This window comes from Pimephales promelas, chromosome 15 (genome assembly GCF_988280905.1).
Source record: "Pimephales promelas chromosome 15, fPimPro1.hap1.1, whole genome shotgun sequence".
Classification (NCBI taxonomy): Eukaryota; Metazoa; Chordata; class Actinopteri; order Cypriniformes; family Leuciscidae; genus Pimephales; species Pimephales promelas.
The window spans coordinates 30631897-30646481 of record NC_142783.1 but is presented as its reverse complement, the minus strand read 5'-3'; the positions used below and the strand labels follow the sequence as shown (position 1 = coordinate 30646481).

Genomic DNA, 14585 nt, shown 5'->3' with positions numbered 1-14585 from the left:
AATTTCACTTAAATGGCAATGATAATTACCTATTAATTGTTATTTAAGTGAAATTACTGAACATAAATATACAAGTTTGATCAAAATCATCATTAAAGAAGAAAATTTCAAATGGCATTTTGAGGCTTTTGCATCTGAACTCTTCATATATATATATATATATATATATATATATATATATAAGCTCTTGAATGTAAAAGACGGGACTATGGGGAAATACATTTGTAAAATAAATGATTAAGATTTAATGGTTAAAAATACATATTATGGACAGCACTACATTTCTGTCTGTGTACAGCATACAAAAGAATAAATAATAAAATAATTCCCCATAGACACTGTTTTCTCCATTCACAGTTCAGCTTTTCTCAAGGCCTTGACCAAAACTGAATTTCAATAAAAATGTTGTTTGTAGGCCAACCAGTCAGAACTCTTTCCCTCTGCATCTGAAATGTCTGTCAACTCTCTTCTCCCTTCTGCTCTGTGGCTTCTGTTTGATCTGAGCTCTTTATAGATGACTTTTGGCATATATCAATGTCTATAAACTGGGTTATGTTTGCATGGTTACCACACAGGAATGTGCCACTATACAATGCATTTATTTTTTTTTGTGGACAATTTAAGATACTCTTTCTCAAGAATTTTTCCACTTTTAACCCCCAAGCAACATTCAGACAACCTTTGCGTAAATGTAGTACCTCCAGTTTACCATTTGCATGAATCACTCAGACATGATCGGAAACACGGGGGCTTCAGTGCTTGCCTTTGCATGTGTATAGGTCGGGTTTTCTAAAGGTCTGTAATGATGAGTTGTAGGTGTGAAAGCCCTGACTCCTCTTTCAAATCAATAACAGCTTAGTTCGACTATGGCCTGCTATGGCGGTTCAGTGAGTACAGATGTCTCCATTCAGTCTTCTGAACCACAACAGGAAGAGCGCTAACTATAAACCACTTCCTGTGTCAAATGAGGAGTAATGGTATGCAGTGTTTATGAGCACTTGAGCAGGGCAAGACTCTTACTAAACTCTGAAACAGATTGATGCCACCGTAGTATCTCTTCAGAGTTTAAGTTTTAAATGTTGACTTTAAGCTTAGCAAGATTTAATATAAAAGATAAATGTGGCACTAGAATAATTTACATGGTAGACTTGCCTTAACCTATTGCATTGAATGGAATAAAAGTTTCGCCACTGAATAAAGAAAAAAAGTAATTGAATCTTTTTATCCAACAATTCTGACTATTTTCTAATCTCTCATTGCATTTGGATTTGATTTTGGCCATATATATATATATATATATATATATATATATATAATTAGATAAAAAAAATAACAGTAAACAAAACAAAATGTGATTGGGACTTAGAAAGAAACAATAATGAAAGAAATTGGATTAAAACAACAAAATAAATGTTTTTAAAGAAAGTGGATTCAAAATAATGAACTTAAGGGGGTCTTGCAATAAACTGGACTCAAAAATATGTAATTGCATTTTACAAAAAAAAGAAAAAGAAAATTTGATTAAAAACAAAACAAAAAAAGTCATTAAGATTAGAGGGTTTTCCAGTGTGTTCATAAAATGTTCTGTGTAGCATTTCTAATGTTTAAGATTATCAAGAGTTTACTCATCTAGTCTAAGCATAGTCACATTTAACATAAATGCTATACAGAAATTATATTAGATTACAGTTCTAAGTATCGGTTCAGAAGACGGCATTGGCCATTGTCTAACTGTAGATTCACAAGTACAGGTTTGACCAGCCCTCTGAACAGAATGAAGCAGAACTGACTCACTCTTGCTCACTTTACAGTATGAGTCTCATAAGACTGTTGCTACAGCAATGGGGAAATCAAACAGGCCTCTGAATGAGTGTGTTATAATGTAAAATGGGCGGGTCTGCATGTGCCCATGGTTACACCCTTTAACCAGAGTGAGTTACCACTGAAAGAAACGCCAACCGATTAACACGATATTAACGTACTTTGGCTCAGTGGGTTGACTCATATGGATCATGTTTGTAAGGACTAGACAAAGAAATGAGGAAATTATGCAAGTATGCTATGGCATGTTTGTTTCAATCAAAGCCCAACTTTAAATATTGGCTATGGGATTTATTGCGAATCAGATTTTTTTGTTTTTTTTTTTAAGGAGGGGACAGTTCTCTACTATAAAGTGTTGAACTCTCACTGGCTAACAGTGAGTCACCTGGGAGGAACCTCATTGGTTACGTAATCCATCCATCATGTCTGAACAGTGAAACAACAATTCTCACATTCCGCCTTCCCATTCATCTACTTTCCCTCTGACTATTTTCCGCTCAGGAAATCCAGCAACAGAATTCAAAATATCCCCATAGGAATGCTTCCTCCAGCCAACAATCCTCTAGCTTTACATAAGCAGGACAAATTGTGATGAATGATGTAACCATCCACATAGGCTGCTACCAAAGTGAAATAGTATTCCAGTTTGGGAATTAATGGAGACTGGGTTTGCTTGCAGTGAAAGAGTTTATATGGAAAGAGTTTGGAAAGTGTTCCCGAGAATGGAGCTGGAGTCAGTGCTATTGGTGGTCTCCCAAGTCATCATTGCTAATATTGATCCTAGAGGTCGGCCTTTGACCTCTCCCACCATATCCAGTGTTCTCCGAGAACGTCTAAGCTTCACTAGGGTCAGAGTACAGAACTGAAACACAGAGCCAGTAACACATCACTGTCCTCCGCACATATTCATGTGAGGTATTCCTGTGAAATGAGTTTGAGTATTAATTTCCTACTGGCAAAACAAAGAAGACAAAACATTTGGGAAACTCTTTATTTTGATGCTTTAGACATTCTACTAACTATGAGAAACAATAATGATTTGACGCAGCAACTCTGTTTTGCTTGTTTTTCGTTATAAGTGAGAGATGATAAAATAGCTTAAAGGGTTAGTTCACCCAAAAATGATAATTATGTCATTAATGACTCGCCCTCATGTCGTTCCAAGCCCGTAAGATCTCCGTTCATCTTCAGATCACAGTTTAAGATATTTTAGATTTAGTCCGAGAGCTTTCTGTCCTCCTTTGAAAATGTATGTACGGTATTCTGTCCTTGTCCAGAAAGGTAATAAAGACATCATCAAAGTAGTCCATGTGACATCAGTGGGTTAGTTAGAATGTTTTGAAGCATCGGAAATACATTTTGGTCTAAAAATAACAAAAACTACGACTTTATTCAGCATTGTATTCTCTTCCGGTTCTGTTGTGAATCCGCATTCAGTGACGCTTTTGACTTTTGACTAAGTTTTTGGGTCACACCATTTCGATGCTCCACTTTAGACATTCTACAAACTATCAGTAACTTTACATGTGAACTAGCAGTCATTAGAGTATTAGTAGACTGTCCGCTTAATATCTGCTAAATCTTTATTTCGATGCTCCTCAACAGACTATACTCAGTATAAATAACTTTGCAACTACGTCAACTTATTCTACTAACCCGAACCCCAAACCTAACAGTCTATCTGTAGTTACAAAGTTACTTATAGTTAGTAGAATGTCTAAAGTGGATCATCGAAATAATGTAATCAACCTTTGCGATAAATAAATAATAGTAATAATACTTGCACCATTATACTTTCAGGTCTTAATCATCAAAATATATATATTTTTATATTCAGTTTTAATAGCTGCCCATGTATAGATGTAGTGTAGAAATGTCACAGATGCATATTAATGAAAATTAGCCTCTACATGACAAAGGATTTAGTATTACAGTTACCAAACCTGTCCTACAGAAACTAGCGTACAGAAGAATAATATTTACTCTTACTGACGGAAGGGTTATTGTTAGATTGGTTGATAAGATCACAAAAGGACACACAATACTGACCATAATTATGAACAGTAACTAAGAACATTCTTGCATCAGTCTAACAACAAACTACATAATAAAACTCTTAGAATTCATCAATAGAAATAATATTGTTTTTTTTTTGAGGGGCAATTATAATTCTATAGAGAACGTATTGTTGTGTCCTGGAATAGGCAAGTACAGCCCTTATCCATTTCGCTTTTTCTGACATGATCATTTCATTAAAAGAACAATGAATCGATACTATAACTGAAACTTTGCCTGAATTACTTTAATGCAGATCATCAGTGATGCCAGACTGAACAGAGAACCACAACTTAACAGAAAAATACTTCCACAAGCAATACAATAGAATATTTCAACTTTTAGAGGAACCACTTAAAACAGTTTTAGTTAATTAGAGCTACAAGTCCAAACATATTTCCTAGTTTTGGTATATTTAAAAAAAAAAAAAAAGTCAAATTCTTCATTGGGTACTTATCCTCATTAACTTTTCTTATCCTCAAATCCTGTCATCATTTACTCACAATCAAGTTGTTCCAAACCTGTACGGCTTTCTTTCTTCTGCGAAACCAAATATATTTTGAGGAATGTTGGTGACCATTGACTAGAGAATTACTATTTTAATGTTTTTGAAAAGTCTCTGATGCTCATCAAGACTGCATTTATTTGATCAAATATACAGAAAAACCAGTACTGTGACATAATATTTTAATCTAAAATAACAGTTTTCTATTGTAATATACTTTAAAGTATAATTTATTTCTGTTAAAATGGCTGATAATAGCTGATGAAAATTCAGGTTTGCATCAGTGTCACATGATCCTTCAGAAATCATAAAATGCGGATTTGATACTCAGTTATTATCAATGTTGGAAACAGTTGTGCTGCTTAATATTTTTTTTTCAATTACATATACTTTTTTTCAGGAGTCTATGATGAATAAAAACTTAACAAGAACAGCATTTATTTAAAATAGAAATATTTTGCAACAATATACACTGCCATTCATAAGATTGAGGCCAGTCATTTTTTTCTTTCTTTTTTTGAAAGAAATAATTTCGATATAAAGTTATAGTAAATATTTGTATTGTAAGAAAATGTTTCTATTTTGAATAAATGCTGTATTTGCTGTAACTTTTTATTCATCAATGAACCCTTAATACAATAAATTAATGCACTGTCTCCAACATTGATGATAACCGAGTATCAAATCAGAATATTTGAACGATTTCTGTAGGATCATGCAACTCTAAAGACTGGAGTAATTATTTTTAATTGTAATAATATTTCACAATATATATATATATATATAAATGCAGGATTGATAAGCATAGGAGTCTTTCAAAAACATTAGAAAAAGTGTAGTCAGACAGGTTTGGAGCGCATGAGAGTAAGTAAATGATGAAAGTAAGTAAATTTTCATTTTTAGGAGAACCATGGAGCACATGGAGGTCTTGTTTCTTCTTTTGCACTTGTTAAAGATTTGAAATGGTTTCTCGTTTACACTGGTATTGTGAGGGGTGCATTTTTGCCCTCTTACACATAGAGACGACTATTAATAGTGTCTGTGTCATCAGCAGAGCCACATGAGCACCACCCAGCTCTGGCCTGACATCACACTGACCACTTCCCTTTAGATATGACAACGAAACCAGCTCGGCACAAAAAGTTCCTGAGCAGGCAAACACACACGCACACACTGAGAATCTTATGAGAAACTGCTGATATGAAAATAGAGAGGAAACATTTGTTACTTTTTGCCTTCATTAATCATGTGTGTGTGTATATATATATATATATATATATATATATATATATATAACAAAGTACTAGGATCCTTTCACATAACACAAGCATAAGAGTTTTACATAATACACTATTTATATATACACACACCCATATTTATATACTTTCTATTTAGAAAAAAAAAATACAATATTAAGCAACTGTTTTAATTTTTTCTTAAAGAAATCAGCGTATTAGAATGATTTCTGAAGGATCATGATGCTTTACCATCACAGGAATAAATGATGTCCAAATAAAAAACATTTTAATTGGTAATATTTTATATGAAAATGTTTTTACTGTATTATTTGCAGCCTTGGTGTATGTATGCGTGTATGTGCATAATGTCGGCTAAAAAAAGGTCATGAATGAAATCATCCACACTTTTGGCCTCCACAGTTATTCATCACACTAAGAAAGATAAGGCGCAGCCATGAAACACATATAGTGTGACAATAACCTGCTTTGTAATTCAAACAGTCCTGATCTTGTAAATGTGACTAACAAACATGCAAATGCCTGATTTTTGGTATAACAGCGAATCCCAACAAGTTGGACCACAACAGTAGCTGCTTTATCCCTCAGGATTGGTTACAGTATCTGCTCCCATGCCGTTAGTTCAGTATTTCTCACTTGCTAAAACAACCGTCAGTATGTCAGCAGTCAAGCTCGTTTCCGGCATTGCGAGCGGCTGATGTGGCCCTTGTGGCTTCGACTGATTTGAATACCGTCGAGTGCGAGCGAAGAAACAGCCTAGCGGTTTAACAATCATTCAAGATGGCGTGCAAAGCAACAAGTGAGCACAGCACTTGTTATTAACAGCTGTGTCAGCAAGAGCAGCATTTGTGGCGTCCAGCGCCGCCCGCCCATTACTCTTCTCTGTGTGCAATAGTTTAGCAGCTGTGCGGCCTTTAGAGAGTTAGCGGGAGACATCCTGTTTTTACAGTGGGATTTGCTTGGGGGGGGTGTAGAGCTGACCTGTTTCCAAACGCCACTTCAAAACAGCTTATTTTGAGAGATTAACTACATTGTAAATATAACAAAATATTAGCGATAAGATGTTAAAGGAAGATCCAAGTGTACCACACTGAATGTATACATTAAATAACTCTCTGAAAGTGTGCCATTTCACCTATGTTCCCTTCAGTAAGGTGTCTGGACTCCTGTGTGCAAAAGCACATGATGGGGTCAAACATTAAACCCAACAAACATTCTTTACAATCTTATCTGCTGTGGATTCCAAAGTGCTTGGATTCCCAAGTTTGGAAAATTTTGTGCAAATATATATAAACGGGCCTCAAACTCCAGGAAAGCAAACAGAAAAGATTTTCCATGTGCATTACCTAGAACAAAACGAAAAAGAATTTTCTAGCAATGCTTAACACTCTTTCCATCTGACTTTGGTGGAAACTCCCATGCATTGATAGGCATCAAAGACAGCATGAATTGGTCAGAACAAGAAGGAACTAAAAGCATTAAAATGACTAAGTTTAATTTGAAGTTGCAATTACATAGCTGTTTTCTGTACATGTTTCTCAAAATGATTAAAGCAAAGAGAGGAAATGAATAGAATGAAACATTTCTCTCCAAAATCAAAACTTCAGTCCACTCTACCGCAAGCACTACACTTGAAATGCAAGAATGTAACAATCCCACATTTTAGAGACATATGAGTGCAAGTCAATGCAATTAGCCTTAATGGTGTTAGGGCTACAAAAGGAAACCCTCGATCGATGTTTTAAAATAAATGAAGTATCTTTAACATTGAACTTGTTTTGGGCTACACTGCAATGCAGACAAAAAACTTTCAGTGGATTTTCAAGCTTTCGAGAGCACAAGACATCCCCCGTTTCGATTATGCTGTTTGAATATAAGTTATGTCTGTGGTAGTAAGCCCGCCTTCCACAAATACTCTTGCATAAAATGTTCCATGGATTCATTTACATGTTGATTATCATTGGATGTCAGTGATATCATAACTATGGCACGGTTTAAAACCTGTTACACCACATTAGCTACCTACGATTAGTATGCTACAACCTCCTCAGCAAAACTGTGCTTTGCTACAGTGGATGCCTGGACAGTTTTGATACTTGGTATAAAATGCCTTTAACACACTATTGGACTGTTTGCTGGAGAAAAAACTTCATTTTTTGACTCTGAAATCTCAAAGAAAGAAGCTGTAGAAGAGACAACAAATATAGAAAACCTACAATCAAACAAAAAAATAGATAATCTTCATTCAGGAATGCTTTATCATGTTAAGCAACAGTCCGAGGTGTGTGTGACACGGCTGTGTCACAGTAGACGGGAAACTAAAAGCAAGCCAAACCCATTACGTTATTTCAAAAAAAGGGTCATTTGAAAACTAACCAAAAATAAATGTTAACTCTAAATCAAAACAGCACAAATATTGGGTGATGTCATCTGATTTTCCCCATATTGAGTTTATTTGTCCTAAACAGTCAGTGCCAGTATCATTAAGACTTGTAGTTAGATGTTAACCAAGTTAAGCCTTCGTACAGTCCATCTCCGGTGGTCGCACATGAGGGCTGCACGTACCAATTCCTATCTCGGATGCGCGTCAGTCCCAGCTTCTCCTGGATCTCGTGCGGCTTCATGGCGTCCGGCAGGTCTTGCTTGTTGGCGAAAATCAAAATGATGGCGTCCCGCATCTCCCGGTCGTTGATGATGCGGTGGAGTTCCTGCCTGGCCTCGTCTATGCGATCTCTATCAGCACAATCCACCACAAAAATTAACCCCTGTGTGCCTGTGTAGTAATGTCGCCAGAGGGGACGGATTTTATCTTGTCCGCCCACATCCCACACGTTGAACTTGACGTTTTTGTAGGTGACCGTCTCCACGTTGAAACCGACAGTCGGGATGGTGGTCACGGACTGGCCGAGTTTCAACTTATAGAGGATGGTGGTTTTCCCTGCGGCATCCAGACCGAGCATCAATATTCTCATCTCCTTGTTGCCAAATATCTTTGACAGCATCTTCCCCATTTTGCAAACTGTTCATAAATGGCTACTTCCCTCCAAAAGAAAAAAAAAGTTTTATATGGGTAGGTCAATGGGGGAAATGAATGGGCTTTTTCTTTATGATTTCTTCTTGGGAATGTCAAAGTTAGAAGTGAGCAGAACACGTGTTTAAAGATATCACGCTGCTGGGCATAAAGTCAGTGTTATTAAATGTATTTCCTGCCGATACGGGCCACTGTTCAGTTGATTAAATGACTGTACTGAAAACTTTCAGTACTAGACGAAAAGGTCAAAGCTCGATTTGCAGCGCTTTTACTTCGGTTGTAGGGAGGTGCCCGTTTGAAAAATGCCACACGATTAATCCACAGAGATGCGACAAAAGCAGCGATTTTTCGATGGTTTTCCGTGGCTGTTAAGTGCTGAGGCCTCTTTAAGAGCCTGCGGTCTTTCAAGACTTCCTCTTGGCGTGTGAATGTCCGTCTCGGGGGCTTTCTCACGTCCGTCCCACAAAAATGTAACCGGATAGCAGCTGAAGACGTTCAGAGCCTCGGCGGAAAAGCGTTCATCTGGCCGGCCGGTAGGTCTGTCATCTGGACCGTCTGAAGCGGAGCAGCATCGATTTCAACCGTCCTGAATTCGACTGTCTCACGTGTCCCTGAGAGACAAGAGAGACTCAGAGGGAGTGCCAGAAAAGAGCAACTTAGCCTGCTAGCTTATTAGCCGTCCGAACAACCCACACAAAATCGCCACTACAGACTTTTTACCCATATTTTCGACAGGATATGTAAAATATAACATTTAACAAGTTATTTTCATTCATTTTAGAGCGACTAAATGCGTTTTAGTTACCTGCGGAGGGCCACCATTCTCTAGCAGTCTCAACCCCGGTGTTCACTCCTAAAATCAGCCGAGTTCTGTGTGAACTGTGAAACTGACTACGTCAACGCAAACCAGCGGAAATGGCCGTTACCTCCCGTATTTCATAATAAAGGTCTTTGAAAAGGTCAAAACCCCACGTTCTTGTTCTGGATTATCTCTTTTTTTTGCTGATTTTTTTAAATAATAATAATAATAATAATAATAATAATAAAAAACTCCACTCTAAAAAACACATTTCAAAATACTCATAAGCTACAATATTCAGTATCACACAATTTGAGAAAACTGACAAAACGTGTTACTTAGCAATAGAAACAGTAACCTATTAGTTATTACGATACAATCAACAATAACTGACAAATCTACTCTAAAAGTGAACTGAAACAGATCTTAATCAAGAAACCATAAAATATTTGTTATGAATTGTGATGAGAAAAAGTGGACTGTGCTTTTGAATGGGTCGACTTGTTTAAAGGGACAAGTCAAAATTACAGTTCTCCCATTATTCACCCTCATGTCGTTTTAAAACTACACAATACAGTGTGAAAACAACAGGAGATATTTTGAAAAATATTGTTAGCCAAATCATTCTGGTGACCGTTGACTTGTAACAAACAAACAAGGCATCCACCTAGACTCATAACTGATGAAGCCTGAAGTCAGTCACTTGTCACCATCTACTGGTGTAACAAAGTAACCCACAGAAAGAGTCACATCCATCAATCCCCACATCTCTAGAAGAACAAACATGAAAATTGAGAGGGATACAGTACAAACAGTAAAAAGCCAGTGCTGTTTGTCTGAAATTCAGCACTCTTGGAACTAATGACTGGAAGTAATGACTGGAACTAACATACGCAATATAATAATATCTGAATAAAGGCCCATTCACACCAAGGATGATGGAGTCCACACTGTATGACGATAACAATGATGAAAGTCCGTTGGTCTATTACAGTTATAGTAAGTTATCTTTAGTAATTGTTCTTGGTGTGAACGGGCCTTAAGAAAGAGCAAAAGGTTAGTGGCTTATGCAAAATTACCCACAAAGTTCTGTTCTGGGACTGTCTACATTCTTACAACTTTCAATGAGTCAAAAATATTTGTTATGTATTGCTCTCTCATTGATCCATGTCTCTGCAACAAATAAGAGAGTAAATGTTATATTTACAGTGTGTATGTGGTGTGATGGAAATTTGAACATATACAGGCCAAAATATTTAAACTTTTATTTTTATTTTTTTACAGGACTAACATTTAAAATTTGAAAATAATATCAGCAGTATTTTTATTATTATTATTATTATTTTTTTAGCAAGTTTGCTGTTTCAGAAACTCTTAATATATATATATATATATATATATATATATATATATATATACAGTATATATATATATATATTACACACACACACCCTGGCTATACAGTTATTCTGAATTTAATAGTCCCATAATAAGTAATCAACGATGAACTAACAATAAACCACCAACTTCAACTCCAGGGGCCCGTTTCAGAAAGGAGGTTAAGTGAAAACTCTGAGTATGTTAACCCTGAAATGAGGGAAACTCTGGGTTTTCCGTTTCAGAAAGGTGGGTATATCAAACCCGAGAAAGCAGAGTAAGTCAAGCCCGTTTCTGAAAGAGAGGTAACTTATACTCAGAGTCAGTTACCATGGTAACTTACTCTGTGAACCTAACCTGGTCGGGAGCAGGTTTTCTTCAGTAAACTCAGAGTTTCTTGCGGTCTCCTCCCCTTTTTTAAAGAGGAAGTGCTGTTTAAACACTAACAATAAAATGTATTTACACATTCTTTAAGGAATATATATTGTTTGTCCATGTTTTAATTGACTAAATCTGTTTTGCAGCAATTTGCCAAAAAGTAAAAGGATTAAAACGTTTGCTAAACTTTTATTTGATTACCACCATTTTTTATAATATATTTCTATTAAATCATTAAAAAAATTGGAATAAAAAACATTTTATAGAACTCAATTGTTTTTCAAACATAATTTAATAAGTTATTAATGATAAAAATAAGATGTTAATCTTATTCATAATCAATTATTGAAGTTAGTTGATTACATATGTTTTATTGAACAAATGTTTAATTTATTTAACTCATTTTCATTTTAACCTCCTGAGACCCTGCGTGCACATACGGGGACATCACATTTTTGGTTCTGTGCAGCATAATACTTAATTCTGTGTGACTGGAACATGTTTTTCACAAACGAGGACACTTACACTGCCATCTGGTGGCGTCAGAAGAGAAAAAAAATTAACATAAATAATTTAAAGATGGCAGAGAAAACAGGTCACATGTCACGCAGCCACTCCAGACCAAAACTTCCACAAGGTAAACAATCTAATAACATTTCATTGTTGATTCTTGTTAAGTTATGCATAATAGTGTTGTGTGTTTGAAACGGCATGCACATTTGACAAAATTTTGTAAAAATAAAGATTTACCAAGCTGCTAAAGTTGATGTCCCCATATGTGGACATTGGGACTAAGCTTCGTTGAAACTTGCAAAAAAAATGAAAATTTGTAGTTGCATTGAGCTTCGTGGCAGGCTCACACACTCGAGCGCGCGCACACACACACACACTCAACGGGGCGGGGCTTCACTCACGATCGCGCATGCACACATACACACACTTGCTCACTCGCACACACACACACACACGCGCGCACTCTCTCTCTCTCTCTCTCGCTCGCTCACTCACTCGCTATCGCTTACACACACATCACACACTCGCGATCGCGCGCACACACACACACATACGCTCTCTCTTGCTCGATATCCACCGTGGTGGAGCTCTGAAAATCAAAAAATCCCCTGAAAAAGATGGGCTGATTTTTAGAATTGCGCATCCAATGGTGCACCTCTCCTGGGCACGAATAAAGCCCATGGAGGGTTCAGGGGCAACAGTTACACAGTCTTTCACACCGGTTAAGTGTGATCCACTGTTCCCACAGATAAAAAGAACATTTCTAGTTTGGAGAAGCAGAAATTTTGGAGCATTGCAAAAAAGAAATCAAATTTTCAATTTGTTTTGGATATGTTTTTTTATGTGGATATTATATATTATTATGGATATTATATTTCATTATTATATTTATTTTGGTTTTCCATATCAATTTTCAGAAGTTATGCATGCAAGAGTAACAATGAAAAATGTTCAGGCACAATGCTCATGCAGTAAAAAAAAATAGATTTGCACTTTTTTACACAATGGTGTATTGATTGTTTTCTGTGCATACAGACAATTTTTTGTTTTTTCAAAAAGTGCTTCATGTTCAAATATAATATCTGGTTATATGTCTTGCTCCCTCCTAACCCCAAAAAGCTAAGAAATCTAAAAGCACACCAAACCAAAACTCAGGTCTCAAGTAGTTAAGATAGACCCACTGTCCTTGCATGAGGACATCATTTTATGCAAAAACTACTTCCTGTACAAAAACAAATTTTAGTTATTATACTTATTAGGTCCTACTTGTCCCAAATAGCAAGAAAAATTATAAAATGCACACCAGGCAAACTCTCGGGTCTCAGGAGGTTAACTGATGATAATAATAATAACCGTAATTTAATAATGCTGTTTATATATTTAATAATTGTTTAATACCATAAACCGTGATATTTTCTGAGACGGTTCTTATACTGTGAAACTCTCATACCCCACATGGGGGAGTCCCGCACACCACCCCCACTGTTAAACAAGTTACTCAGCAACTTTTACTGTTTTAAATTAACTACTTTTTACTTTTTAGATTTTTAGACTGGTATTTTTACTTAAGTAAAAATGTATCAAAGTAATAGTAGCCTACTTTAGGTTGAATAACATTCTTCCAGTTTCACCTCTGATATTATAACAGTAAGTTACTGTAAAATAGTTATGAATTATTAACCACAAATGACATCTTAAACAGTGTAGTTAGATTAATGTAATACTTACTATCTCTAGAAAGTATTGGTCTACATATTACTAAATCCTATATCAACCTCAACTACTTGATTAACACAAAGAGAAGAGACAAGAAACAGCACTTTTAAATCTTTCAGATTAACAATATACAATTGCATGAATTATTCTTGAATTGATCAAAGTGTGTAGAGGGAGAAGGTTACATAAAACATATAACTTTTAAAAATGTATGTTAAATGCACTATTGTTTTATACTGAATTGTTCTATAGTTTATGCAGTAGCTTTTTTAATGTAATTGCATCATATTTTATTTTAAATTACAGAAGAATTAAGAGTAACCCCCTTAATTAAATTACAATATTTAGATCACTTGTTAATTAATTACACCTAACACCTCTTTTTGTCTGGCGCTGTTGCCATGGTGACTCATAATATCTGCGCTCCATTGATAATGGCTTTTTATAGTTGTGGTGCACGCGCTTAACTCAGAGTCAGTCAACTCAGAGTTGATTGAACTAACTCATTTCAGCTGTTCTGTAACCGAAAACTCAGAGTTTCCCATCTCAGGGTAAGTCAACTCAGAGTTCAAGCTTTAACTCAGAGTTGGTTGAGCCTCCTTATTGAAACGGGCCCCAGAAAACTGACACAATGATCACAAGTAGTACTTCATGTTATTTTGCTGTGTTCTGTATTTCTATCCTTTATAAACTTTTTTGATGAAGCTGGGATTCTCTCTGAAATTTGTCTGAGGTTCTCCGGCCATGATTAAAGCAGGCATTGCCTGGAGTCTGCAGTGCTGTGCAACAGGTTAATATAAGACTAAAGATCTTAATCACAAAGTGATAGTGTTCAAGAAGGTCGAGAGGTCACTGTCATACAACTCAGAATGAGACTCTAGGCGGGGTTCCAATGCGGTCAGGTAACTATAATTATTTAGGCATCATATGCGGGCAGAGTAGATGCACTTAGGCGTCAGTCAACGCGGTCAGAGTGGGAATAATATTGTGGGTGTCAAGGACACCCGGTTTAACTTAAATCAGGTTTTTAAATTGTAGGGGACTTTATTTTTTACCACAGTGGCACAGAGGTCAATTCATGAATGAACTTCAACTAAAATTACATGGGTTCTTCTTGCTTGGTAAGTCTAAGGA

At 36.0% G+C, this 14585-nt stretch overlaps 1 protein-coding gene across 1 annotated transcript; it reads right to left on the bottom strand.

Moving 5' to 3' along the window:
* Positions 1–7515: 7515 nt before the first annotated feature.
* Positions 7516–9590, bottom strand: arf6b (ARF GTPase 6b). The gene is made up of 2 exons (XM_039653409.2): positions 9474–9590; positions 7516–9279 (listed from the first exon to the last, which is right to left on the bottom strand). Exon 2 carries the CDS (start codon positions 8646–8648, stop codon positions 8121–8123), a length of 528 nt encoding a protein of 175 aa, XP_039509343.1. The 5' UTR covers positions 8649–9279; positions 9474–9590; the 3' UTR covers positions 7516–8120.
* Positions 9591–14585: the final 4995 nt, after the last annotated feature.